This window comes from Thunnus maccoyii, chromosome 10 (genome assembly GCF_910596095.1).
Source record: "Thunnus maccoyii chromosome 10, fThuMac1.1, whole genome shotgun sequence".
In the NCBI taxonomy this organism is placed as follows: domain Eukaryota; kingdom Metazoa; phylum Chordata; class Actinopteri; order Scombriformes; family Scombridae; genus Thunnus; species Thunnus maccoyii.
Window position 1 is genome coordinate 16,996,754 of NC_056542.1, and position 27,892 is coordinate 17,024,645.

Consider the following 27,892-nt stretch of genomic DNA (forward strand, 5'->3'; position numbering starts at 1 on the left):
ACCTCAACCAGCGACTCGAACCACTTTCTGTTCCTCATTATGTGTCCCAAGCATAGTATCTTACGGGAAAAGTCACTGTGATATTCCTGAAATAATCTTACACGTATTCAAGGTGTTCATTTCCCGTATTGACTCTATTTAATCGTGTGTATTATACCCAGAAAAGTGGATCATACAAAACAAAGCAGACTTACCGCTGGTCACCAGTCTCTGCTATCACAGTTATCAACATTTAATTTTATATCATTAAAAATTATGTTTACATCATATGGAAATTTAATCACACGAGGTGTTGACATTCTATTCATGTTTGTTTAGAGTTGAGAGGGATTTTTTTTCACACCGAAATCTTAAAATCTGACCTTTTTAGGCAAAACAATGAAACCAAACAAAATTGTAATAAGGGGGATTTACCATTCTGCATCATGAAAGGAGATAAAGGTTACAGAAAACATAATTGAACAGTTACACAAATAAACACTGGGAATTGTTGTGTTTTTTTAACACTCAAGAATATACTGTCAAGGATGTTTGGACTTTTAAAACCTCAATATTTCCAAAATCCTGTCTACAGCCCTGCATGGGGTCATAATTTTCCATAACAGGCATGTGTGACTCTTGATGAATACTGTCGGGGTATTTTTTTTATCATTTGTGGTGACATCTCTCAAAATGTATGGCCTTTCAAAATTCTTTGGAGTCATGATTTGTGATAACCACAGTACACAAGTACTTGCTAAATTAAATGCAGTTGCAAAACATCTGAACTTCTTTATCAGATTACAGGATCTGTTACTCACAGTTTTTCACAAGGGGAACTGAAAACTCAGTGTCAATAAATAACACAGAGCAGCTCATTAATGGTTATTATTACCCAATAAAGGTTGCTGCAAAGAGTTGAGTGATTGCAGCAAGTATAAACAGCATCAAACCTGTGGAAAGAAACATTATGTGTGATATTACATCTTTGCCTGTGTTGAGTTTGGATGTAAGAGGGAGAGAAAATCGGGGTTCCCCCTCCTCTACTCTGAGATCAGTCTGTGTGAGTGGGTCTATTGCATGTTTCCACTTCTCTTCTTTGGCACCTTTTACCTTTGACATTTAGACCAACCCCCCACACACTCTTCCCTCAGCGGATGCTCCAACCGAGGGGCCACAGTGAAACACACAGTCCCCAGCAACAGGGGATTTCCCCTGGTGCTGTACACATGTTGTGCGTGTGAGTGTATGTATGCTTCTGTTTGTGTATGTGTCTGTTTGTCTGTCTGTCCACTTCTAGGGGACTCCCAGAGTTACAGACGGAGGAGGAAGAACAAAGCTGACAGTGAAAGTCTGAACAGCAAATCATCAAAAATGTTTGGGTTTGTGTGTGTGTGTGTGTGTGAGTGTGTGTGTGCGTCAGGCGCATGACTCAGGTGCCATCCGTTTCAGTCTAATCCAGGAAGTTTGTCAGCAGGAGAGGAAGCCAGCAGGGAGCTCCGTTCACTTCTTACCTCCTGCATCTTACTGTTTTTAAAGCAGGTGTGATCAGCACATCCTGATGGCTCAGTGGATAAGACATTTTCATTACAGACATCTTGACTTGTCAAAGTGGGAACAGGTGTTACTAATAACATGAACAATAGCTCAGTTCTATTTAAGTGTCCCAGTAAGCCAGGGCAGTGTGCACAATAACAGGACTCTGAAAGTGAAGCAGCTAAATGTAAATTAGCTAACATTAATTTACATCTGTGCTTTTCCTACTGTGAAATGTCAAAATGTCTTCTGTAAAAAAGGCCCATTCAAATCATAGCCTTCTGTATGTTGTTGTGAGCCTACTGGTCTCTGTGCCAAACACTTTGTCATGTCACAAGTCAATAATGATGACTATATACTGTCAGCAAGAGTTTATCTCACATTATTTACTATATATTTTGTTTTTAAAGAATATATTTGGAGCCTTAAAGTGGCCATTTTACAATTCTGATTGGATTAGGATAAATTATGAATCCCCAGATAGGAAAATAGCTGCTTTGAATGTGTGTGTGTGCATATATATGAGTGTGTGTGTGTGTGTGTGTTTCTTCTAATGGGACCTCTAATTAAGACTCTGTGGGTATCTATCTGTCAGCACTGATCGATTGGCCGGGAGACTGACAGCTCACTGTGTGTGTGCGTGTGTGTGTGTGTGTGCGCGTGTGTTTAAGTCTTCAAGCTGAGCTATCTGCGTCGTGGTCATGTTAATTTTCCTGTCACTCAGAAATGTTGCTGTCGTAGAACAAGGATTATCACATATTCATTTGCACACACATGCGCGCGCACGCACACACACACACACACACACTCACAACTGCTACAAAAATGGTTTGAATGCTCTTTTCCTGCATGCTGATCAAACAAAGAGACATCACAATCCCTGACAGGAGCAGAAGAGAAGGTGTTAGACAGATTTTTGTCTGTCATCACATGCACATAATACCCCCCCCCCCCCCCCCCGTCATGCACACACAGACTTACATGCAGACGAAAACAGTGTTTTTATGGTGTTCGGTTGGCCAGGTCTCTCGTGAAAGAGATTTTAATTTCAATGAGACTTTTTTTTGTTTCAGTTCCTTCAAATTTCTGTCTCATTAGAAAGGGCCAAATGTAAATATCTTGGGATAGAACATTTTGTGTTTTCACATTAGACCTTTTCCACAGCATTTTGAATTGTCATAGCAGGAAAAGCACAGGTGATACTGATAACATTAATGATTCAATTCCATCCAAGTATCCTAGGAAGCCATACTGCTGAACCATCATGCACTACAACAAAGTCATGAATTTGGAAAAACTAAATGGGACTCTTCCATCATTATTGTTATCAGTTGCACCTGTGCTTTTCCTGCTTTGACGTGTCAGAAAGTCTGTTGTTAAAAAGGTCTATTCAGATCTTTTATGGAGTATATACAGAATTGTGTATTTGAAACTTGTATAAAAACTTTACTGTGGTCCTTCTCAAACAGAAAGAGAGAGCTGTTCACAATTTCACTACCACAGTTACTATCAATCACCTGGCTGTCTGAGAGAGAGAGAGAGAGAGAGAGAGAGTGTATGTGTGTGTGAGTGTGTGAGTGATGGCAGTGACAGTATAGACGGCATGTGCTGTGAAATGTCACTGCGGCGATCGATGGTGTTTAACGAGGCTGGAGGCTGATCTGGACCTCATGCTAACATGAAGCTCTCCTCTCCTCCCTCTTCCTCCCCTCCTCACTCTCCTAATCCCCCTTTACTCTCTGTGAGAGCCCTAGGGTCCCTCGGGAGGAAGACGAAGCCTTTTACCTGTCAAGAGGCTTATGTGTCTGACTAAACACACACACATGTGTGGACAGAGAGTGCATACATTCTGTATATCAGCTCAAATTTGGTCTGTTTACTTTCAGAAGTCTTGAAAACACTGAGATGTTTTTTTGCATTATGTGTGAAAGAGTAGATTAATTGAAACAGTGTAGGGGAAAGTCCCTGCAAGTTTCGAATGCAGATAGTACAACCCTCAAACAACAGGACCAACTATTTTTTCAACCCCCAGGAATGCTGGCCAATGCGACAGCAGTGAGATTTACAACATCCTGCAAACTGCAGCGATCGAGATAAGAAGACCCCTTCTTTCCAACATAACCACTAAACCAGACCACTGACCCAAACCACCTTTGATCCTTCAAGGTCTGCAAGAACCAGCAAGATGGCAAGACCAATTCACACCTCAATGTGAGGTGTTAGCACAACTTGGATAAACATCCCCCACCACTGGCTATTATAATTCACCTCTAAGAGACAGTCACCCACAGAGACTAACTGGCATCAACTTGAATCCCACAGTGAACTCTGATTTTCAGGACTTGAATAACCAAAGAACTGATCACTGTATTTTGTATAAAGATAATTAATATAGTGTATTAGTATGTGTGTGTATATAACAATAGGTGTTTGCTTTAGTTAGACTTTTATGCCACTGCCTTTAAGCTAAGAAGTGTACCACTAACATTTATTCCATCACCTTTGATAACACTAATAACATGTTTAGTACCACTCTCTCACATGCTAAAGCTACTATCAAAAATGCAAAATTAGAAATCATGCAATAGTTAAATTGTAACAATTTTGATTAAATGATTCAGCATTCAGGAGTTGAACCCGCCTGTCTATGGACAGGAGGGGACTGACTCTGCCCCCCCAGAACTCTGCAACCCCTGTGATTGGCCAGGATGCATCTTCTGGGCGGGCAAACTGAAACTTTGAAATAATTTCTTGTCTGAGAAATCAGTTTTCTTGCCCTTGCTTCTTGCCCTTGCTTTTTGCCATGCCGGTTGAATGCTTGCTTTTTGCTCATCAAAGATGTGATTCAGAGCAATAGGAGGTGAAACCTCAAAATCTAGAGTCATGAGTTAAGAATCTAAACTAGGAGAGCATAAACCAGGAGCTCTCTTTCACTGGGAGCTTTTCAAATCCGGACTGGCTGACTTACTCATCATTACAAGATCCAGACTCCAACTTCTCAACCCAGCACATCAAACTCCATTCTCAAAGAGAAGCCACCCCAGGGAACAAGCAAGTATTTCTACAAAACCTTCATCAACTTGCTTAAACCCTGGTGCTTTCATAATTTGTAGCTTCAATTGGCACTTCAGAGCTAAGCTGTTGTACCGTTGATTTGATTTGTTCCTTCTAAGGTAACAGTCATCTCATCTGTTTATCAGGGCTCTCATACCAGCGACACAATAGATAACTGCATTATGCACTCGAATCATTCACTAACCATACCCTTGTGTACCAGTTTCCTCTTTCACTCTTGTGTCTCGTTGGTTATATGTTGTAGTGTTCAGTAATTGCAGTTGTCATAATAATAATAAATGTGTACTAAAACTGAACTTGGTGTTTTCTTGTGTTGCATCTCAGTCACTTAACCTTAAAAGAACTTATACCCTTTCAAAATCATGATTAAGATGAATAACAATCATAATTCTAATTGACCTCTATTGTGTGGCCAACAAAGAGGACTATTTCCCTATTATTATACCTACTCTCATATGGGTTATGTCACCGGACAAATAATTTCATATTTGAGTCATGTACAATAATAATTCATAATTCCCCCATAAAATAATAAAACTATTTGAGTGCACAAATTCCTACAACAATTAAAACACAGGACACAGTCAGTCAGAATAATCAGAACTAGTTTATGATTTCAAAGTGCTGAACAGAAAAATCCAGTGAACCAAAGAGGAAGAAAAAAAATAATCGAACAGGAAACTCAAACCAAAGAAGAACATTGAAAAAACAGCAACTTTTTTTCTTTTTTGTTTCTCTTCTTCAAAAAACAATGCACAACTTGTACCACAATATTTGAAAAAGCTAAAAACACTTCAAAATATTAGTTTTGTATATATATATATATATATATATTTATATTTATATTTATATCTATATAATTTGCTTTTTTCATATTTCAAACTGCTGCCATGAGTGTGTGAGTGGGTGGTGGAGGCCCAGGGAGATCCCCGTAGAGCCGCAGTCTGAGACACAAACACAGGTCGAGCTGTTTTGACAGGCTATGGCAGCTCTTGACAGCTTATAACACACCATGCATATGATCCTGGCTTCTCTAAGCGTACACACAAAAACAGTATGCAACCGTTATCCGTCACACTCTCACCAGCCCAGTATCACGCAGCCTCCATAAAAGAAACAAATAGAAAAAAGAGCATGACTGCGGAATGTTTCACCCCTGGACGTACAGCTATCTGTCGAGCACCCTCCTCTCCCCTGACTCCCCGCCATCCCCCGGGGGGGAGCAGGTAGGGTGTGTGTCTGTGCTTCTAGCCCTTCTCAGGGTGTAAGTGCTTCAAAAGCCAAATTCTGCCCAATGTTCATTCCTCCATACTCCTACTCGACCTATAATTTCAAAAGGAGTTACTAAAAAAACAAACATTCTAGAGAAAAGTTCAAGTCTGGGTGACTCAGTCATCAATCGTTAGTGCACAGTATCTCCTCTGCTGTCTAAAACCAGACGGAGACTGCCTCTTTCTCTCTTTTAACTACTGACAGTACAGATCAAGTCTTTGTATTAAAATAATTTAGAGTTTGAAATTAAACTGTTCCTTCTCCGTCTCGTCCTTTTGTGATGAGATAGCACTTAAGAAATTGCACTTGGAATCAAGAGCCCAACTCAACAGCCACTTCCATGTGTTTATGAAATATCTGCTTTGTGACGTTTCTGCGCATCAATGCTTACATGTGCGCAAGCTGTCTGACCTCTGACATTTCAGTATGAAAATGCCCCCTTCCTCCTTTCGGTAGGAGGAACTAGAATACACAGCCACTTGTGTTTCAGTGGGACATCATCGGGTTTTTTGAAAACATTCGCCTACACTGACACCTCCCCTTCCCTCTTACTAAAAAGAAGTCCTCACACTGGATGAGTCAGGCCAAAACACAGATAAACAGTATCATAAATCTTTTTTTTGCTGGATGAGATGCCACCCAGACGGAGAGAGGACAGTAAAAAAGTCATTTTTTTCCCCGTCGTCCATCTCAGCCTCATCATCCTCCCCCTACAGGAGAAAAACAGGAGGATCAAATAAAAAGTGGTAAAGCGTTTGAGTAATTGTCTTTTATACTGGTGAAAAGCGTTTAGTTGGTTGTCCGTTTGAGTGAAAGGCGTTTTTCAATTGGTTGTCCCATTGAGTGAAAAGCATTTGATTGGCTCTCTCTGCTCTGCATCAGTCAGAAGGGAGTGAGTCTCTCTTCTGAATGTGTGTGCATGCTCCTGGGATGGGGGGGGGAGGCCTGAACAGGACGTGACGCGGGTTTCTCTCAGTGCGGTCAGCCCGGGCCATCAGTAGGGCAGAGTGTCCAGGAACCTATCAATCAACGGTGGGGGTGGTACCAGGTCCTCCAGCTTCAGGTAGAAGATTCGTTGAAGGCCCTGGGTCCTCTGGGAACGGAGTTCTGCCCTTAAACCCAGAATACGACTCAGAGGGGGCGCAGCCTTGGACGAGGAGGAAGAAGGGCCGCAGCCCAGGTGGTCTCTGAGACAACAAATCACTTTATTCTGCAGCTCTTCCACCCGCTTTGAGTCCTTCAGACCTGGGACTTGCTCTGTAGATAGACAGACAGACAGAGACGTTAGGAGAATAATTCATTAAACGGCAAAAATTAAGTCAGTGGAAAAAAAGAAATACACACACACACATACATCAGAGCTCATTCAGCTGAAAGAGCATTAGCTACATCTTCTTTTATATTGAATTCCACCTCATTAGCCTGTATGGCTCATGTTCTTAACAGGCCTTAACCTGTCTCACTCACTACAGATCAATACACAGTCTAACCTAATAAGCCCGCTGCACACTGTGTACAAACACACACACACACAATGTATACATATAAACATTTGAGAGCACACACACACACGGACACACACACTCCCTACAATTTAAGACATTGACAGAAACAAAAGTGCTCAACAATTAGCTGATTATTCGGCCCTGTGAGCAGCCAAATGAAATTAGAAACACACACGCACATGCACACACACACACACACTGCTGCCCATAGCAACTCCAGTGGCACCCGTACTAGGCTTAATGTGACACTAACTCATTCTGCAGAGAACAGGGTGTCCACCCCCCCCCCCCCCCCCCCCTCAAACACACACACACACACACACACACACGCACACAAGCCAGTCCGTGCTGCAGGGAAGCTGTCACAAAGACCAGTCTCACTTTGAGGTATCCATTATCTGAAGCTTATTTATTGTTTGTTTATGTGACTCTTTTGTTTGTTCTGTGTTTGCTGCTGCAGACTGCTGCAGTCACTCCAGCCCTCCTTTCACCGCGGCTTTCAGACCTCTTACACACTCTTGCCTCCCTCTCTCCCCGCTCTCCCTGTCCCTACTTTCTCTATGTGCGCGAGCTCCTGGGGAGGGATCGATGGCTGCCTTTCTACACAGGCCACTCTGAAGTGGTCGATCGCCTGGTGGCTCTGGCAGCTCTGTCGTGGCAGTGTGCTGTGTGCTTTGCCGAGGTGGCAGAGCGCCACTGAGAACAGCGCAGACGCCATTCCAGAGCTGTGCTCCATGGTGGGTTGGTCGATCAGGCACAGAGTTAAGTGCTCCCCCAGAGAGTGAGGATGGGGTTGGAGGGCTTAGACAGAGGAAGAGGAGGTGGAGGAAGAGGAGGAGGAGTTGGTGGCGGGGGCAGGGTGAGGTAAGGAAGCTAAGTGTAGGGGGAGGGGTGTTTTATCCGCTACACATTTATGTACAGATTCAGACTCTGACGTGAAGGTATTAATAAAATGAAATGTGAACACTTAATTGCACGGACGTCCTCTGTTAGCTTAGGCCACATTTGTAATTTACTACTTCTAATGCATTTCCAATGTACTTGACAATGTACAGACAGCTAATTCCCTGTCTCTTCTGATGTGTCTTGGACGTGTGCGCACAGAGAAAGCTGTGACTCTCCTCCATTTTTCACACATGCACACTGATTAGAGGGCCAGGTGTGTGGCAGGTGCAGCAGGTGCTTCTGGGTATTGGGTTCTTCTTTCAGGCAGAGATGTGTGAGAGCAGGCGTGCACATGTGTGTCTTTGAGCGTATATGTGACGTTAGTGGATGTATCCACCTGATCACTGTCACACTGAATTACCAGCAGGCAAATCTCTGGACAAAGAGGAGGAGGTGGTGAAAGGAGGATTTGTATTCTTATATTTACGTAAAAGCCGCTTGCATGATAGACAATGTTTGTGTGTAGCAGAGAGGGGCAGCTGTGTGTCGAAAGACAGTATGAAGACTATGAAAACCAGCTGCTAGTTTTGTTCATAAAATACATTAACATCTTCTAAGTTTATTTTCTCATTACAGTAATTTTGATATCTTAAATCTGATGTTATTTGCTTGTGTTTTTACCTGTGAGCAACACCAGGGCAGCCAGGCAGGCGAAAGCAGAGGCATCCAGGTTTAGGCTCTGGAGGTGGGTGGAGAAGTCCCGAATGGAGTCCAGCCACTCTCCAAACCCACGAAGGCACTGGAACCTGTGCAGCACCAAACCGTTGCAGAACACTAGTTTATCCTCTGACAGCATCGACCTGAGAGAGACAGCGAGAGAGACAGAGAGAGGGGGGAAAAGAGAAGGGTTAGTTTTATGAATCTCTTTGAAATCTCTATTTTCATTTAGATCTCTCTTGCAATGAAATGCTGCATTTTCCCTCATGTATTGTAAATATGGCTTGGGATACTGGGGTAAGGAAACAATTACAATAAAAACAATGAGAAAACCTGGCAGTACTGTATGTGCGCTCACACACAAACAGGACACACATCAAACACAGGCATGCAGCTGATTAAGGTTGTGTTTTCCAAATTATAGCATTTTAAAACATTCCTGCATTTCCTTTTGGCAGGGTGGGGTGAAGGGTTAGGGCAGAGGGCTGCTGTGTGTTGTGTGCATTTGCAGATGGGTAAACTGTTATAGCTTTAATGTGCCCAGGCTGCGGTGTGCAGTGGAAACACAAAGCCTTAATGAGGAAATGAAAAGGCTTCTCAGATGTATTTAACCATCAGTTACTCACGACACATAAACCATCCCACTCCTTTACCATCAAGCAGAGTGGGAGAGACAGAGCAGTGAATGAGGGAGAGCTATGACTGGTCTTTATTAGTGCCTGACAGAAGAGCATGGCTTCCTTCATATTAAGTGCCTTTGTAAGTAAATCCTGAAACAGAGAGCTGGTTCAGTGCTGGTGGGAAGATCTCAAGAAGACAACAAAGGAAGCCAAGACAAAGATGGGCAAAGCAGGACAAGAGCAGTAAGTGCTGGGAAAACAGCTGATGGTGAGTAGCCTATAGAAACAGAGAGGGGGGGGGGGTTGAGGGTGGGGGATGAGGGAAAAAATGGGAAGCCTCAAATTACACCCTGCACAAACATTGGTTTAGCAGTTATGAGGAGAAGATGAAATACCATTTGTGTCTAATTATCCTCGCTGCAGTTTAAAAGAAGTGCTCCACCCACTCTCAGCAGAACACATGCACACAGATGCTTGCACATCATCAATCATACATAAAAAACACCTTCCACCTCTCCAGAACGGTCAACCATGAGCTGGAGAGAAGGGACAAAGATGCAGGAGTAGGGGCGGGAAGAGACGCAGGTGTTGGGGGAGGGTGGAGGGGGTCATCACCTGTTGGTGAGGAAGGAGACTGAATTTCTTGCTCACTTCGGACACCTTTAGAAACCTGATTCCTTGACTTCTCATATAGTTTTTTACAGTAATGATTTAAACCCTGAAACTCTTAAAGGTTGTATACTACTACATATATTCTTGATCTGCCTGTTACTCTAGTGCCATTGTTTTTATGGCTGCATTAGTCTTTATCAGTGTAAAAAGCCTTAATGTCTCTTGCATCTTTTATAAATTTCTATGAAATCTAGTATTAAATATTCAGTATATTTGAAATTTCTAAAAAAACAAACGAAGTTTTGCTTGGTAAGATGATGTGACAGGTTAATGCAGGAAGGTAGAATAGATTTAATCTTCTAAACAAAATTCTGGAGTTGTCAAAAAAGTAGAATATATTAAGTACCGCAAACCTTGTTATAGAATAAAAAATTAAACCATGAGTGTAATGCAATGTCTGTGATTCTTAGCTGACAGGGTCTGCGTTGTCCAGATTAGGTTAATCATATCCATCTGGTACAATAAGCAGGTTAAAATCAATGCTAAGAGTTATTTCAAAATACTATTTGATCTATGTCGGATAGTAAGACATGAGCGAAACTACACAGACAGGCTGGCAGACAAGCAGCCAGGCAGATCCACACACACATACACACAGTTATACACAGCTGGATGTCTGCCACACATTCCACTCACCCCTGACTACACTGTCACCACGGTAATCAACCAATAACCACAGAAACTGTTTGGTAACGCGGGTGCTTACAGCAATGCCGGCCCAGAAGAGCAGAGCAAATTTACTCTACACACACTGAGCACACACAAACACAACACACACACACACACACTCATAAGCATACAGACGTACGCTTGCACAGGGGTCTGCAAGGCATCTGAGTTCAACACCGGGTCAATGCAGGGCCGCGTCGACAATGAGATGGAAGCGTGGACCGCATCCCTCGCTCTCACGGAAGAGAAGAGAAAGTAAGACAGTGCTGTGTTTGTGTGTGTTTTCCTCTGTGCCGTGGGAGTTTGGCTGATGGGAGGATGAGCAGTGTGCGTGAGCATGTGTGTGTGTTTGATAGAGGGCCCTATGAGTCCACTGTTTAGCGTGAGTCAGAGTCCCATCCTGATCCCTCTCCTGCTGGGACTGTGATGCCACCACCCATCCTCTACCCACCCTGCACCTGGACTTACATTGGGCGGAGGAGAGAAAGTTGGGATTCTACATCATCAGTGTGTGTGTGTGTTTGGGTGAGTAAGTGCGCTTGTGTGTGTGTGTGTGTGTGACTGTGTTGGTTTTCTGCCCTAGACGACAGCCCAGACAAAAGGATGAGCTTGTAGCCCTCCTCCCCCCCCTTTCCCCATAAATTTAACCAGCCACATGCCTTACAAGAGCAGGCCGGTAACCCAGGGCAATTCTGAGGCAAAGATGGGCCGGGGCAGTCATAATGGCACCACAGGTATCCACGAGCGAGGCACACACACACACATGCTCACACACACACACACATACACTGGGCGTGGGCGCATGAGAGGTAAATAAAGTCAATTCCCTTTTTATTTCAGTCGACTGAATTAAATATGTATTCCTTTCCCTAACAGCCCTTTTTTCAGTTTCTCAGCTGAGCTTTCAGATGGAATTGATCCTGTCAAATCACACAGTTCACAATGTTAGCACAGTTTTAGCCCCGCAGAACACACACAGAGCTCTCTGTGCGTCAGATATCAGGCGAACGGAGCGGAACTCTGTGGGTGTAGCTGCTGTCATAGCTACAGACTCCATTCATAATTTGGTTCGTATGGCGATTACTCAGCTCCACTCCTCCTACTCTGGAGATACACCAACACAGCAGCACACAGCTTTGCCAGCACAGTTACACGCTGTACTGTACTGTTGCTATGATGCCAAATTAAGTTACGCTGCTGATAAAGTCAAAGGTGTGGAAGAAGAAATCCATAACATTTTAGAGGTGGAGACTTTTTAAATTAAAAGTGTTAAAGTTCTTATCCTGCATGCCAATTATTAATCAAACTTTTCCTTCGCCATTAGTTTGATCTGCATCTCCTTCTCACCTGTGAGCCAATCGCAAGACAAACAGCTCCAGGAAGGCAGAGTCTATGAGCAGGTTCTGATCATCGCGCTGGAGCTCGGAGAACCCAGGCAGCCGGTCAGCCCAGCACCGCGTGGTCTCCATCGAGACAGTGAGCAGCCTGTAGAAGAGCTGGATGTGCTCGGCATCCGAAGAGGAGGTGGGAGGGTCGGCAGCGCTGAACTGTGGCGTCAGAGAGAAAGGCGCAGAAAGAGAGATTAAACTCATGTTTCTCACTGGACTAAAATACAATTAGTTGGGGTGTGTGTGTGGGGAGGGGGCGTGGGGGGGTTTACCTGGCTGTAGTCGAGGTCACGGGGCGTGCAGTGGGAATAAGCCCTGAGCAGAGCAGAGAGCAGGCTGAGGGGTGGAGAAGGAGGAGACGCCTCTGTCTGCAGGGGGCTCTTTGGTTTGGAAGGCAGACGTCCTCGGCGCCCCTTCAAGCTATCAGTACGCACCACTGTAAACCAGAGAAAGAGACAATAATGAAGAGGTTGTTCAGCCGAATCTGGTAGTATTTACGCAGCATGCATAAAGAACTTCTATTCTCTAACTGATAAGCTTGTTATCAGTATTTTACAGCGGTGGGAATAAGACTGAAAGGAGGCATTTTGCACAGGAACAATCCCACAATCCCTTACACAGGAGGCCACTAGCCAGCAGATGGCAGTGGAGTTGTTCTAGGAGCTGTAGAAGTGTTAACGGGGATATTGAAGCGTAATTGTGTGTGTGTCTGTGTGTGTGTGGTGTGGGGGGTTGTTTGCATTTAGTGTGGGTGGGGATATTACATGACACTAGTGAGACAGGTGAGAAACCACAAGGAAATTAGGGCAGTATGAGTACCACGCTTGATTCTACACATCAGCAAAACGTCATTGCTGTCACACCTGATGACACAAACGGAGAGATGCAAAGTGTGAGAAAATGAGAAGAGGACGATCACCTTTGAGTCTCTTTCAAACCATCCCAGTTTTAGAGGTTTAAAAGCTGAAGGCTACTAACTGGCGAGCTGTACTTTCTACATTTCTTCCTCCACCTGAGAGAAGAGTCACTGTTTTGTAGATGTGTGTGATGCTGCCACAGGCCAGGTCATTACCGGCCAATTAAACCCCTGATTGCGGAGACAAACTTTACCATTATGGGCTGTAGGTCAGATGTGTGACCGTGTGTATGTTCTTGGGTGCTTGAGTCTTACCTTCCTTTACCATCCCGACGCTCAGACACTTCTGGAAGCGGCAGTACTGGCAGCGGTTGCGTCTCCTCTTGTCCACAGGACAGTTCTTACTGGCCAGACACACATACTTGGCGTTTTTCTGCACGGTGCGCTGCAGAGAGAAGAAACAAGCATACCGATAATCAGCCTCCAAACACAATCAACCACCTAATATTTGATTTGTTTAATTCAATTTTTTTCTTCCCCATCAAAGAATGAAAGCAGAAGCTCGCCGGTCAGATTTTAATTACGCGCTGAAAGGCGGCGGTGACATCAGTATAATTAGATAAAATTAATTTTCCAACAAGCCTCGCCTGCAGGAGGGACAATTTTATTAGCGCCGGAGCTGACAATGGAGACCGAGCGCGTGGCGTGCTGAGGAGGGTCCCGCGAGACAGCTGGGGACAGCGGCCGCAAGAGCTGCGTGATCAGATTGTTTGTGAAGCTCGCGGGTCAGCTCGTGGCACCTCCGGGGCCTCGCGCATCGCGCCTCTCTCAATGGGCCCCGCGGGAGCTGTTTTCTCCTCGGCTGGCTCGCGCGATTATTACTGACCTTATTAAAATGAAATCAGGAACGGGCCACGTGGGGGCCGGGTGCGCTCCCCGCGCGGATGAAAGACAATAATAACAGAAATGGTAGCAAATGCCTATCCCCCTTCGCGTGCGCGCGCGCGCGCAACAAAGGGCCAATCTTGCACGTTTGGATCTATGTAAAGTTGTGTATAAAGTCAATTGCTCTCTAGATGGAAAAGTGATCCAATGATTCAATGAAAGCAGAATTAGAGAAATTCCCACAGTTAGACATTAGCTGCAGTTTATTCATTCAATATAGTGCAGTCTTTGTGAGAATGCAGATATGTCTACTTAAAGTAAGCAGTTATTATTCTCAAAATAAACAAACCACAGATCTATATTATTACTTTTGTGTAACTGAGTGGGGCCTGTTGCCAATCTTTCCAGGCGTCATTAAAACTCTTGGGAAAGCCCTTGCCTGGGGTGCAAATCTGGTACACCAAAACTATTACATTTGCAAAAAATTACAGCGACGCTATAATAAATGTCAAGCGTTTTATAAGCTGTCAAGCCGTGACTCCAGTAAGACAGCACAAGAACAAACTGTAAATTAAAACAAACGGAACACAGAGAAAGTGTCGCGGCTTCCCCTCTTCTTTAACGCCTCTAAAACACATCAAAACAAATAACTCCAATTAGGAACCCCTCGCGCCACACATGCCCGTGCCCCCGGGAGACCAATAACACACCAATTATTCCATATGCTCCGGCGCGAGTGCGGAACTGGCGCGTAATGGGTGCCAGCGCAGGATGAGAGTCGTTGCCATGGCACCGCAGATCGCTGTGAATGTCTCCCTCTCATCCTTTCAATGGTCAGTGACCCGTGCGCGCGGGGATAAGTTAGTTATGGTCATTAATGTAGTTGAGGGAAAATAGCATCCGTTTAGTGGGAGTCCGACCTGAACATAAAACTGCATGAGAGGCTGAAACGACGCTCAAATCAAACCTCTACATGTCAACATTTAGACTCAACAACACTGCAGCAAGACCAGCATAAAGTTTACACACATGTTAACCATGTTTTAATAAGCACGTCTATGTTGTACAACAGGTCTGTCAGCTTTGGAAAATTGATTTGTTAATGCTTTATTATGGAGTTAAGGATATCTGTGATTCATTTTCTTCAAACTAAATCGTTTGCAGGATGAGTTCATGTTTTCCTGCAGTATATTGGAAGTGGAGGTTAAACGGGTGTAAGCTGAGCTGACCCTGGTGGTTGGCTGAGGGGGAAGTTCTTCCCTTCAGTGACCTCAGGGTCTAATTTATAAGATAGCGGCTTCCAAGAAAAGCCTGAGTTTGAAATCAGTTAAAGGTCTGATAAATTAAGCTCTCATGAGTGAGTGCCGCTGTCTCCTACTGTCTCCTGTTTCTCCTACTCCTGCTCTGTGTGTGTGTGTGTGTGTGTGTGTGTGTGTGTGTGTGAGAGAGAGAGAGAGAGAGATTGGGACTCTTGTGACTTTGCGTCTCAGCAGAGACACTACATATCAGAGCTAATACTGTGTAACTAACTAGTCTCTGATACTCATCAATGGGATACCTCCATATGTATGCAGGTGGACACACATACATACATACACACACACACACACACACACACACACACACACACACACACACACACACACACACACAGATCAAATTATCTCAATGTGATTATCAAATCTGTAGATCCCTCTTGTGCTCTGTGCATTGCCTGCCTATTTGAGGCCAGGCTAAGTGTGTGTGTCAGTATATAAAAAGACAAGTTTTAAATTTGTTCTGAATCTGATCACTATTATTAACTGAAATTTTTGGGTGACAGTTTTTATGGGAAAAGACTTGATTTAAGTGGAAAAAAGTCGCTATAAATGTTAAGGAATGAGTTATAGGCACTAAAAGAGCATTCACAAATGAAGAGCATACTGAAGCCCACGCGCTGTAGGTGTTGTGGGGGCTTGATGGAGGCATGCAGAGGCAGATTCCTGACATGTAACATGTGCTAATAGCCTTGGCTTAAATTAAAACCCTTTAGGGACTTTGTTCCCCCTCCTCCTCCCTCTGTCTCCTCTATCCCCTCCTCTCCTCTGCTTCTTAATCAGGGGCAATCAGACCTCTCTTCTCTCTGCCTGTCAAGTTTATATGACTGCCTCTGCGCTGGTATTTCTCTGCATGAATGTGCAAGAAAGGTTTTATAATAAAAGTGGACTTATGTTGGTATCTGTGAGCTGAGGTTATTGTTTCTAATACAGAAATAACTTTTGTCATGTGAAGTCCTCATGGAGCTTTAACATATGTTTGTGTACAGTATGTGCATGAGTGTATTGATCTAGTTGTCTTTTTTTCCCCCTCAAATGGGCTAATTTAATTAACTTATATGTATCATGTTTGCATTTAAGTGATAAGGACATCTTTATGCTGCCAACCTGCCTTTTTTTCCAGTCTTCTTTCACCACTGAAATGCCACCTCAATCTCTTTATGACTGACATGGAATGCAAGCATGGAAAATAAAAAACGCGTGCATTAAACTGAGCTGAACGTGTATCTTCGCTGATAAAATCACAGCTAAAGTAACACACTGGTTAGGACTCTGGCTCCATAAAAACAGATAAATTTTAAATATTTGTTTTTGTTTCTCGCATAATGCTTGTATTATACTAACAGCTGAGATCTAGTATTTAATTTTAAAATTCTGAATAGATTCACTGAATTAATGGAAACCAGTGAATGGACCACATTATTCTGCCAAAATAATAAACACACGGGAAAATAACAACTTGCTTAAGAGCTAAAATTAATTAATAGTGAAAATGTGTTTCAAATTGCACTAATGAAATAACAATAATTTACAGCAAGCCTCTGCTGTGGTTTAATGTGTAATAACTATTCAGGTATAATTAAATATAATCAGGAAAGTATTTTTAGGGGACAATAAAACCATCAGGATAATGGAGGGAAGTGTGCCTGATAATATGAATATGAAAAAGAGCAGCTGTGTGAAATGCATGTTTTAGTTTTTGCGGTTGCATCCTGGATTCCTGCGTGTAGCAGACTGAAAAATATGTACATGCTACTGTCTGAAAAAATATGTTTTTCTGTGTGTGTCTTTGTGTGCACATTTGTATATGTGTGTGTGTGTGTGTGTGTGTGTGTGTGCATATGGTTGGTTGCATCTGCATGTTTGTGCAAAGGAAACATAGTGAGGTTTGACAAGCTGTGTAGCTGCAGCAGGCAGACAGCCCGCGGCCTCCTGCCACCAGACGCTGCTTTCATTAATTACTAAATAAAAACAAATCGTGAAACTAATTGAAAAGAAGGATAATTCATTTCCACCTACCAGAGGCATTATTCAATTACCTCTGTGTTTGCACCCTCCTTCTTGCTCTGTCTCTTAATTTCTCTCTCTTGTCTCGTGCAACCAATAGAATGCTTAACAAGTATACAAGGAAATGTTGTAATCCAAAAAAACTTTGCACAAAAACTACTCCGATGTCACCGAATGTAAAAAAAAAAAAAAGAAAAAAAGCTTCAAATAGCTCACATATTTCAGAGAAATTGGTTTGATATAACCACTATATATTATGTTTTGACTTATACAAGGAAAATGAAAATCTGTCTGACTAAAAACTGGCTTTTGGTGATATTTAACTATGAATTAGTGTGTGTGAGCACGTGTGTGGTAACATGGGATGTGAGACAATGGGTTGAGAAGTGATAGATTGAATCATCTGACGGACCAAATCTCAAACTGACTCATATCGTCCCAAGTATTATGTCAGAGAATTGTGGTCAATTTCGTGGCCGCTGATTCACAAGAAACACGCTCAAAGGAAACTTTGATTTCAAGGTGGATTCCTTTTCCACTGCTCTCTCATGGCACTTTATTTCTGAGTGGCTGAGCATCAAGCGTGGAGGGCAATTTTCCCTGGATGTTTCAGAGAAAGTATTTTTTTTTTTTTATCATCCTGTGTTCTCACGTAACACAAGCAGTCTACACACATACACACAGACCGTTCATACGCACACTTTGGCCACTTGGTTGCTGGGAGAGACGACCCCTGTGGGTGTGTTGTGCTTTCATAATGACTCTAAAGACGATTTAGAGCATGCAGAGTGGGGTGCAGAGTGGGAGCGAGACAAATGCAAGAAAATTGTTTCAAATGAAATACGTCAGTCAGTTTTCTGCTTGTTCACAGCTAATGGAGTGATATGTTAAGGTGGAATATCAGTTATGAACGTGATTGAGTGCGTCTGTTGGTGGGATTTAGTTCAGAAACAACAGGAGACATTAAGAGACTTTTAGGAATATAAAGAAGAGGAGGTTGAGGGGTTGACTGTCACTTATTGGTTTAAGGGTTTCTTACCTTGAAGAAGCCCTTGCAGCCCTCACAAGTGCGTACGCCGTAGTGCTGGCAGGCCGCGTTGTCCCCACACACTGCGCAGGTGCCCTCTCCTTGGGGGCCACGAGGGGGAGGCGAGGGCAGGCTGTCCCCTAGTAGGGGGCCACAGGGCCTGAGAGCCAGGGAGCGGAAGGCGAGGCTGCTGCTGCCGGCCCCGCAGTGCAGCTGGTACATTGGCTGCTCCAGAGGTGGACCATGAGGATGGGAGACAGTGGAGGATGAGGATGAGGAAGAGGATGAGGTGCGAACCAGTCCTCCTCCCAGACTCTCATAGCCACCGCCGCTGCCGCCGCTGTGGGGCGGTGAGTGCTGGTAGAAGTGTGGAAAGCGGGGCGACTTGAGGCCCGTCTCCAGGCTGGAGCCCAGAGAGTGGGGGTGTGACGGAGGGGCCAGGGAGTGCTCCTCCCACAGGAAGGAGGTGCCAGGCTGGGGCGGCAGGGATGGGGTTGTGGGGGTGGAGGGGGGAGACTGTTTAAAGTACATAGTGGAGGAGGACATGGCCTCCAGCGGCGGAGCAGTCGGGTAGCTCTCCTCCTCTTTTTTGATGGTGGGCCTGTGTGCGGGCATCTGGTAGAGGCAGGAGGACTTGGGCTCGTAGCTCCCCTCCACAAAGACGTTGAAACTGGGTAGGGAGGTGGTGGCGGCAGCGGAGATCTCACCGCCGCCCAGGTCCAACTTGGTGTAGTCAGGGGTCATGAGATCAGAGCTGTAGCTGTCGCCCTGGTAACTGAAGGACTGGCCGGAGTAGGCTGAGCCTGGTGGGGCGGGCCCGTACTGAGCCTGCACACAGGGCATGTCTGCCAGGGAAACAGAGCACACACGTAGGTTAGAGCCGCGTGGCACATCAGACCACATCTGTTCCAAAAACCTTTCACTCAAAAAGCATTTTTAATGTTAGTAGAGTACAGCTGTACACCAGCAATCATTAGTCAGTAAAGGAAACTTGACATAGAAGTTAATCCCTGATTTGAACAGAGAAGCAGGACTTCAAGAAGGAGATTGGCCACAGAAGCACAGTACAGGTCCGACCCTACGATGAATCTATGGGATAAAGGGACTAATGGAGGCGCATGCACACAAGGGCAGTGCTGAACAGGCTCAACAATTAAACAGTGATGATGTAAAAAAAACTCTGCACAGCTCTATTGGAACAGGCAGTTGATTCAGCTCTTGAGGTGTCAGAGATTTTTGCGATGTTCTGAAACTTTTCTGAACGCACCTTTCTGTTTACATTGAGTAAGAAATGTGAAGATTTGAATAAATCTTTTTCACTTCTTGCGCTTCATCAAGGAGGCGTAGTAGAGATATTTGGAGCCTACACACACAGCCTCAAACACTGCTGATTCTCCCACAGTTAGTTCAGTTAAAGAAGGTGCACAATTTGGAGGCAAAGCAGTCAAAGCAACAACCAAGTATGTGTGACTAGTATGTGTGTCTGTGTGTGTGCATGTATGTGTGCGTGTGTGTGTGTGTGTGTGTGTGTGTGTGTGTGTGTGTGTGTGTGTGTGTGTGTGTGTGTGTGTGTGCACTCCGGTTAGTCAGATGGCAAAGCAGATGAGATAGCATTAAATAATAATGGAACCCCATGGTGGTGCTAGATGTTTACTGAACAAACCACACACACACACACACACACACACACACACACACACACACACACACACACACACACACACACACACACACACACACACACTGACAAATGCAACACACACGCACACACAGACACAGATATTTCCTTTAAGTGCTGCAGACGCCAGTCGGATGTCTTGAGTTTTCTCCCTGATTTGATTCTGACAGTCAAAGCAGCAGGCCACCTCATCATCATATGTGTGTGTGTGTGTGTGTGTGTGTGTGTGTGTGTGTGTGTGTGTGTGTGTGTGTGTGGACTATATGGTCTTGCCTTATCAAACTCCTGACGTAATATACTCCACCTGCGTTTGAGCGTGCACGTGTACGCGTGTGTGTGCACGATGTGTGTGTGTGTGTGTGTGTGCGCGCGCGCACAATGAGTGTGTGCGGGCTTAATCAGTCGTGAGTGTCAGCACAGCCAGGGTTTGTGGTGTTTGCTCGCCGCTCCCGAGCAGGGAACTGTCAACACAGCGCTGCTCCCATTGACGCCCAGCATGCGCGCTCTCTGCCGTAATCGCCCCCGTTCCCCGCGCGTCATGTTTGTCTAGTCAAATACGAGACATATCGGTCCTGCTCTTGGTAAAACACACAAATACCTCCATCCAAACTGACTCGCTCGAGCTCAGCCATGGAATCAAAGGCTCTTATTTGTTATTTTAAAAAAAACATTCAGAAATAGCGGCACCAATCGTTTTTCAGCAAAAGAAAAATCTTATAACTTCATAACGTCACCTTTTTTCGTTTTTTTAAAATATTAACTTCAGCTAATAGGCAAATAACAATACATTTTGAAAATAGCCTGCACATTTTAGTTTGCGGTCAAATATGTTTAATACTACATGAATGTCAGTCATGGCGAAAGCAGGCGGAGTGACACATTAATTTATGTTGCTCTAACACAATTAAATTCTACCTGAGGCGCAGCACGCGGCGTGGCCGCGAGGACTCGAAAAAACAAAAGGGTGACTCAAAGCGTTAATTAAGTGAAAAAGAAAATCAAAATGACGGACACTCATCTGGCTACATCATTTATTTATTTATAATATTCCTGTAGCTGTTTGGTGAGAGACAAAAGATCAGAAGAGAGCTGACCTCTGGACCTGGTAGGAAAAAAAAACCAAAAAAATAATCCTACAATTAATTTTTAGAAGAATCCCATCTTAGAACTAAAATTTCCATGAGTAAATTTAAAATACTTTTATGTTTGATCTTTTTTCCCCCTCAAAATTCTCCACTAAGAATATCAGACACAGATTTATGTCTCAGTTGTAATATTGTGCTGCTTTTTTTTTTTTTTTTTTTAAATTGAGGATGTGAGTCAAGCTGTAGGACTACGTGGGCTTGACGTCATCAAGGTTTTTTTTCTTCTTCTGCAAGTGACCAGCTACTTCAGCCCACGTGGAAAAACACACATGCAGCATTATGGGCGTCATGGGGCCTTTCTGGGCTATACCAGGACTTTTGTGTGTGTGTGTGTGTGTGTGTGTGTGTGTGTGTGTGTGTGTGTGTGTGTGTGAGTGTGTGTGCGCGCGCGCGCGCGCGCGTGTGTACTACTGATTAGGCATCAGAAGAAAAAGAGAGAGAGACACGAGAGAAAAAATGAACTGTGAAAGGAGGAGAGCACAGTGGTGAACTTTGTGGCTTTCTGTGTTGTGTCAGTAGGTCAAGCTTTAGGTAAGCGTTGAGCATGAGTGTGTGTGTGTGTATGTGTGTGTGTATATATATATATGTATGTTTAGGACTTATTGCACCTGTCATATACAGTGTCTTACCGCAGCTGTATGCACAGAAAGCTTACTACATACAATAGGTTTTGAGATGATTCATATGTCTGAGAAGAGCTGAAAGAATTAAAGGGGCAAAGAAATGTTAAAAAAAAATACCCCTGACAGCTGAGAATTACATGTAGGATTATTATTTTTGTCTGTGTGTCAGATGAGGAAAGAAGCTTTTGATCAGTTGTTTTTTCATACACACATATAAGTAACCACACACACACACACACACACACACACACACACACACACACACACACACACACACACACACACATTTCCCACACTAATGATGTTCAAGATGTAAACATGAACCTGTGTACGCTCATTCTGCCAATAACATGCGCCCGTATCCTGAGAAGAACCTGTAAAACCACTTGTGTTTGCAAACACCTCATCCTCTTCGGTGCTTTACATTTGGCGGTGTGTCTTGTCTTCACTCACACAACACTAATACACACACACACACACGCCCATGCTCACAAGCGTGCAACCTCACTCACCACCACAAATATTGTTGTATTAGCTGAATCTTTTTTATGTCACTGAAGCAAATCTGTAGGAAAACCTTCTACACTCCAACACCACCATCAGATTGCTTTTAAACACTTGCATGCAAGCAGGTGTGTGTGTGTATGTGAGTGTGTGTGTGTCTGTAATTGTATGTGTGTGTTTATGTGTGCAAGCAAGAGGACAGACAACCCAAGCAGAGTCAGACACAGGTGGTGCAGCATAGTGAGGTGAAGGGAAACAGTCTCTAACCTCGAGGTGTGCATTTCAACTGGACAAACTGCAGCTGTTCCAATAATTGAGCGCGCTTGTTCATTGTCAGAATGCCATAGATCTAACAAATAAAAACATGAAGTTGCAGACATAAATACAAAAACACATTCTGGTATTTTCTGTTAGTGAATTATGAGATAAATATGTTTGAATTCAATGGCCTTTTACACAATGGGTATAAGCTGATTTTCACACATATGAACACACACACACACATACACACACACACACACAAAGCACATACACATAATTACACTACTAGTGACAATGTTTAAAAATCTTCTTAAGCCTGTTATTTGAGGAATTTATAATCTGCTTAATTTAATAAAGAGAAATTAAATTAAGTGGATCCTTCATTTGAGATCAAGCTAAAATAACAAATATTAAAAAAAAAAAAAAAAAAAACACTGGGAAAATACAAAATTACTGCGACAATTTGGTCTATTTTAGTCATAAAAGCTTTTGAAGAGCTTGTTGAGTCATAGGAGGATCGATCTCTATGACCTATTCGCCCCCAGCTTCTGGATTTAGGTGTGCCTGGTCTCAGAAGTCTCTTATTTCTGCCAGTTTGTCTAATGATTGAAATGTCAACTCAGTCCGCAGTCACCAGCCGACACAAACACACAGACACATGAGCTGAAATTCACGCGCACAGTAAAAGCTCACCAGGATCTTCATGAAACTTAATCATAGAAATTTTTATTGGAATAAACAGGAGAAATGAGACAAAATATATTATAAGTTAAATTGTGTTTTTAATCTTAATAGCTGGCAAATTATTTTAGGCAAGCCACCCTGCCCATTTCACACAAACTTGTCTTATATATAATATATATTATGCGTGTTTTTCCTGCAAGAAAACATGACCAACACCTATCACACCACAGTAAATGCACAAAAAGAGGCCTGCGCCACAACAGTCGCTCCTAAGCATCAGCTGAGAAAGGAGATTAAAGTGTAGAAAGAAAGAAAGAAAGAGAGCATGATGGAAAGTACAGAATTGAAAGTAAAAGAAAGTATGAAAGTGAGCACTCGGGTCTCGGTCTGTACCTGGTGAAAGAGCTTCGCGCTGAATGGTGCTGGGTGTCCGGGATTGAGGGGTGGCGTGGCTGCGGCCGGGACAGGGCTCTTGGAGCGGGGAGGATTCGGCGGGCGTCACGGAGGAAGTGTCCAATCGCCGGGGCTCCGAGCTCGGCTGGGCGCGCTCTTCCGAACCTGTGTCTGGAGGAGAGGTGTCTGGGTTAGAGCCAGTGATGGACCGGCAGGCTGAATAAAAGAGATGGTTCTGGGTACCGTCGCTTCCAGTCAGCGAGCATTTTAATCCAGCAATATAAAACTCAGAGACTTACAGATAAGCATGTATTCATGTTTTACTATTTTTCCGATATGAAACCACATCTTTACATTGCTTTCCCAAACTTTACTTAGCAAATTCTAGGTGAGGTTCGACTTTACTACACCCTTTTTTACAACCTAAACATTTTTGCCCGCAGAAATGATGATGCCACAATTTCAAGGTAACGAGCAACGATCAAATTTTACACCAAAAACAGATATTCATTTGCAAAAAGTCTAATCTGACCGATAAAGTCAGTAAATCGGATTGAAAGAAGCAGCAAGAGGCATGCAAACTACTGTGCGCAAATCAGAGCAATGTGCCAGTGGCCGAAACAGTATATAAATCATTGCAACTATCAATGCAAATCCACAGAAGTCACACATTTAAATCAAACATAGCCCAATTTTGGCAATAAATATGTCACTGAATTCATGCTACAAAGAGAAAAATAAGAACCACAACTGAGCTCATTTCAAGACACTTACGTGGGCGACAAGTTTCATTCTAACACTTAAGCTTTGCTCCGTAATTACAATTTTAATTTTGCGCTGCAAATGTCGATTTCGATCGGGCTAAAAACTATAGAAACTTCCACAAATACAGACCTAGAAAAGTGACAACTTTTATAAAAGCAGTCTGTGCCAGTGCCTCCAGGCCATCCCTTTGCTTGCCTCTAATCACCACCGTATTTGTCTGCTCAGGGTTCATCCAGAGGGAGAAAGAAATCTTGAAATGTGGAGAGTCGGACCCGAAACCAAACCAGCGGACTCCTGTGCGCCGTGCGCCTCCAACTCTCTCTTACTGCAGCAAGGCGCACGGTGGACGGCGGATTTCAAGGCCCAGAGCGCCCCCTTTCTGTCACACACTCCCTTATATAGACTCTCTCTCTCTCTCTCTCTCTCTCTCTCTCTCTCTCTCTCTCTCTCTCTCTCTCTCTCTCTCTCTCTCTCTCTCTCTCTCTCTCTCTCTCCCTACGGAGAGATACGGTCAAGTTGAGAGAGACCACTCGATCTCCCAATATGCATCTCAATACTGTCTGCTGACAAGCCACAACCCTCATAACCGACTCTCCAGGCACCATGGCACCTGCAGCCGGCTGTCTTTGTGTCAACAGATGAAACTCGTCCACCACTTAGTGTTTGACAGACTGGCCACTTTTCTCCAAATGCTCAACTTGCAGACCAATCACGAGAGAAAACTGAGCCTCTTTGAACTCCCTTGATGGTTATTCGGTCAATATATGGCGTTAACTCACATTTAATCTCTCACAGAAACTTCAAATATGCTGAATAAAGAAAAAAAAGACAAACCAGCGTAAACAAACAAGTGAGTCTGTAAAACATTTATTTGATTAGGGCTGATTTGGAACAGTAAAGACATTCTTCTATTCTGTGTGGAGCCATTGGAGTGCAGAAAAAAAAACTTTGGTGCCTAAAAAAACAGTTGGTTATTGCACCAGAAGAAATAAGTTATTCTTTGGAGTCAAAATAGCCAAATTCTTACGCAAAACTATGAAGTTAAGAGCGTAACTGTGCGTAAATGCGCTCTTGTTACAACTTCTGTTTAGGGTTAAGAGTGGAAATAAAGTGCCTTGTTGTAAACACAAAAAAACAAACATACTATATCTGCAAAGTGAGACATTCAGTCTGTTTTTTAATGAGTAAACGAGTCCCCCCCACACCCCACCCCCCCTTTGCTTTCTTCCCAGGCCGAGCCGGTCGGTGGGGCTCTGGCCCTGGGCACACCGGTAACCAAGAGAACGACATAAGAGCTGCAAAGCACGCGCCCCGGAGCGCCGGTAGCCCCCGGTAGCCCCTCGCACCAATAACCCCGGACAGCGCGAGGCTTCCAGCAAACAGAGACAGAGAAAAGAGAAGACATAAAGGAGAGACCAGAGAAATATGTGAGTACTGTAAATCAGCCCTGAGGGGGAGTCTGTCAGTAGTGCCTGTGTGCGCGGCTGCGTGCGTAAACCTGAGTGTGTGGAAGAAAGAAAAGGTAAAATCAGCGAAATGCCTTGAGTCAGCAGTGATAGTTTAATATCGTGGTTAATCTATAGCCTACAGCCTTGGCAGCTGCTATAGAATACAGGGCCTGTGTTGTTATCAGATGTCTCTAGGAAACATTTCACAGAGGGCTTCTCAAATTTGATGTGGCTTTATGGTGAATGGCTAAGGGTGTTTTCCAGCAATCAATGGGAGGAGAGGCCGTGTCCTCACGGAGACAGTAGACAGTGTAACTGCTGACATTTGTGATTTGACTACCAGTCGGGTGACAGTCTATGAATTAAAACTGTTCGGAAACAACTATCACCTTTTTGTGTGTGTGTGTGTGTGTGTGTGTGTGTGTGTGTGTGTGTGTGTGTGTGTGTGTGTGTGTGTGTGTGTGTGTGGATTTAAACTTATAGGGGAAACAATCCTGGCTATTGTTGCATGGGGTGGACTTGTCAAACAATATAGTTTACTGTCATAGACTTATACAAATACACACACACACACACACACACACACACACACACACACACACACACACACACACATACACACACACACACACACACACACACACCGTGTCTCACTTATAAATCACTCAATAGCAGGACAACCTCCTCATAACATGAAGCATTAAAAGAAAAAAACCCCACATGGCATGAAATCAAAGAGCTTTAACTCTCTTCTCTCAGCTCCTGCCTGAATGTAGGTTAGACTATTCTCCACTCAGACCATTAGTGCGTCTAACTCCACTATACATTGTGTGAGTGAGAGGCATCCAATTTCCATGACAACCACAGAAAGGACATGATACCTTTCCCGGCGCAAATTAAAGCCGAATTCAGCTTCATTTGTTCCTGGAGACACCACAGACACACAGAGACAATATGACCAACTGTAAGCGTAGAGGAAGCTTGATATATCAACAGGTTACCCGCACAAAGTTCGACGGACTAGACACGGATGATGGTGTTAGAGTATGAAATCAACATGACATTGGATTTTAGGTAATATACGATAAAGTATGCATACAGCTGTGCGTTACTAGTCTGTGTTTGGTCTTAGTCTGTCAATCTAACAAGCGCGGTATATGACCGAATGGCAGACTCATTCATTCACAATTTACTTACTGGTTTGCTGTAGCGGTTCCGTCTTTACATGTGATAATAACCTCGTATGAAGTATCCTAGTTCCATCCAGAATAATCACCAATAGTCGAGGTAATGAAAAGAAAAAATATATATATAAAAAAAACAACCTCTTAGTATTATTGTAGAGGCAGAGGCAAAGAAAAAAAGTTTCTTGCTTCCTTCTTACTTTTTATCTAAAGTACACAAAGTATAAAAAAATGAAATAGAAAATTAAAAAAAAAATTGAAAAACTCCCAAGGAGTGCGTCTGCGTCCGTTCCCGTGAGCTGACTTGTGTCAGTGGTGATGGGTGCTTTGCAAAGTGTGGAGTTGTAATGCGGGTTTGTTTATGTGCGCCGTCTGAGGGGAGAAAGTCAAATAGTGCATTTATGTGGGCTCTGCCTCCACATAGAGCGGCTGGTATGCGCTACGTCAATGTGACGCCATGGGAGAGGTGACGTCACTCAAAGTAGAGCTCTCTCGCTCTCTCTCTCTCTCTTTCTCTCTCTCCGTCTTTCTCTCTCTCTCTCTCTCTCTCTCCCTCCGTACAGTACTACCAGACACATAAGCTCCGAGCGCCGTGCCAGAGACAGAGAGAGAGACAGAGGGAACCAGAGAGAGCGAGAAAGAGAACGGATTGGTCTGATGTTTGCGGGTGAGGAAGCGGGGGGGGATCCGGCGGGCGAGCTTGCACATAGTGTGGCAGATTGGCCTACATTTATGTGCATTTGTCAGGCTTCAAGTTTGAGTCTAATAATTGGTGGTAAATTAAAAAAAAAAGAAAAA

The 27,892-nt window shown here is 43.8% G+C and overlaps 1 protein-coding gene across 3 annotated transcripts; it reads right to left on the reverse strand.

Moving 5' to 3' along the window:
- Nucleotides 1–5,178: 5,178 nt before the first annotated feature.
- Nucleotides 5,179–27,294, reverse strand: nr4a3 (nuclear receptor subfamily 4, group A, member 3). 3 transcript variants are annotated; one of them, XM_042424310.1, is made up of 8 exons: nucleotides 27,108–27,294; nucleotides 23,698–23,868; nucleotides 18,422–19,254; nucleotides 13,490–13,619; nucleotides 12,591–12,754; nucleotides 12,278–12,477; nucleotides 8,934–9,112; nucleotides 5,179–7,119 (listed from the first exon to the last, which is right to left on the reverse strand). In XM_042424310.1, the coding sequence occupies exons 3-8, from the start codon at nucleotides 19,250–19,252 to the stop codon at nucleotides 6,857–6,859; spliced, it is 1,767 nt and encodes a 588-aa protein (XP_042280244.1). In that variant the 5' UTR covers nucleotides 19,253–19,254; nucleotides 23,698–23,868; nucleotides 27,108–27,294; the 3' UTR covers nucleotides 5,179–6,856. The 3 variants fall into 3 exon arrangements, with proteins under 3 accessions (XP_042280244.1, XP_042280243.1, XP_042280245.1); XM_042424309.1 differs by lacking the exon at nucleotides 27,108–27,294 and adding an exon at nucleotides 24,592–24,855; XM_042424311.1 differs by lacking the exon at nucleotides 27,108–27,294 and adding an exon at nucleotides 22,627–22,708 and having other exon boundaries at nucleotides 23,698–23,792.
- Nucleotides 27,295–27,892: the final 598 nt, after the last annotated feature.

Bases quoted from the DNA above. Each gene is read 5' to 3' on its own strand.
- nr4a3 (XM_042424309.1), bottom strand. From the start codon at position 24,694: ATGAACCCTGAGCAGACAAATACGGTGGTGATTAGAGGCAAGCAAAGG. The intron at 13,620-18,421 runs GTAAGAAACCCT...TTCTCTCTGCAG, and splicing joins GCTGCAAGGGCTTCTTCAAG to CGCACCGTGCAGAAAAACGC. The intron at 7,120-8,933 runs GTAAAAACACAA...GTCTATCTACAG, and splicing joins TGCCCTGGTGTTGCTCACAG to AGCAAGTCCCAGGTCTGAAG.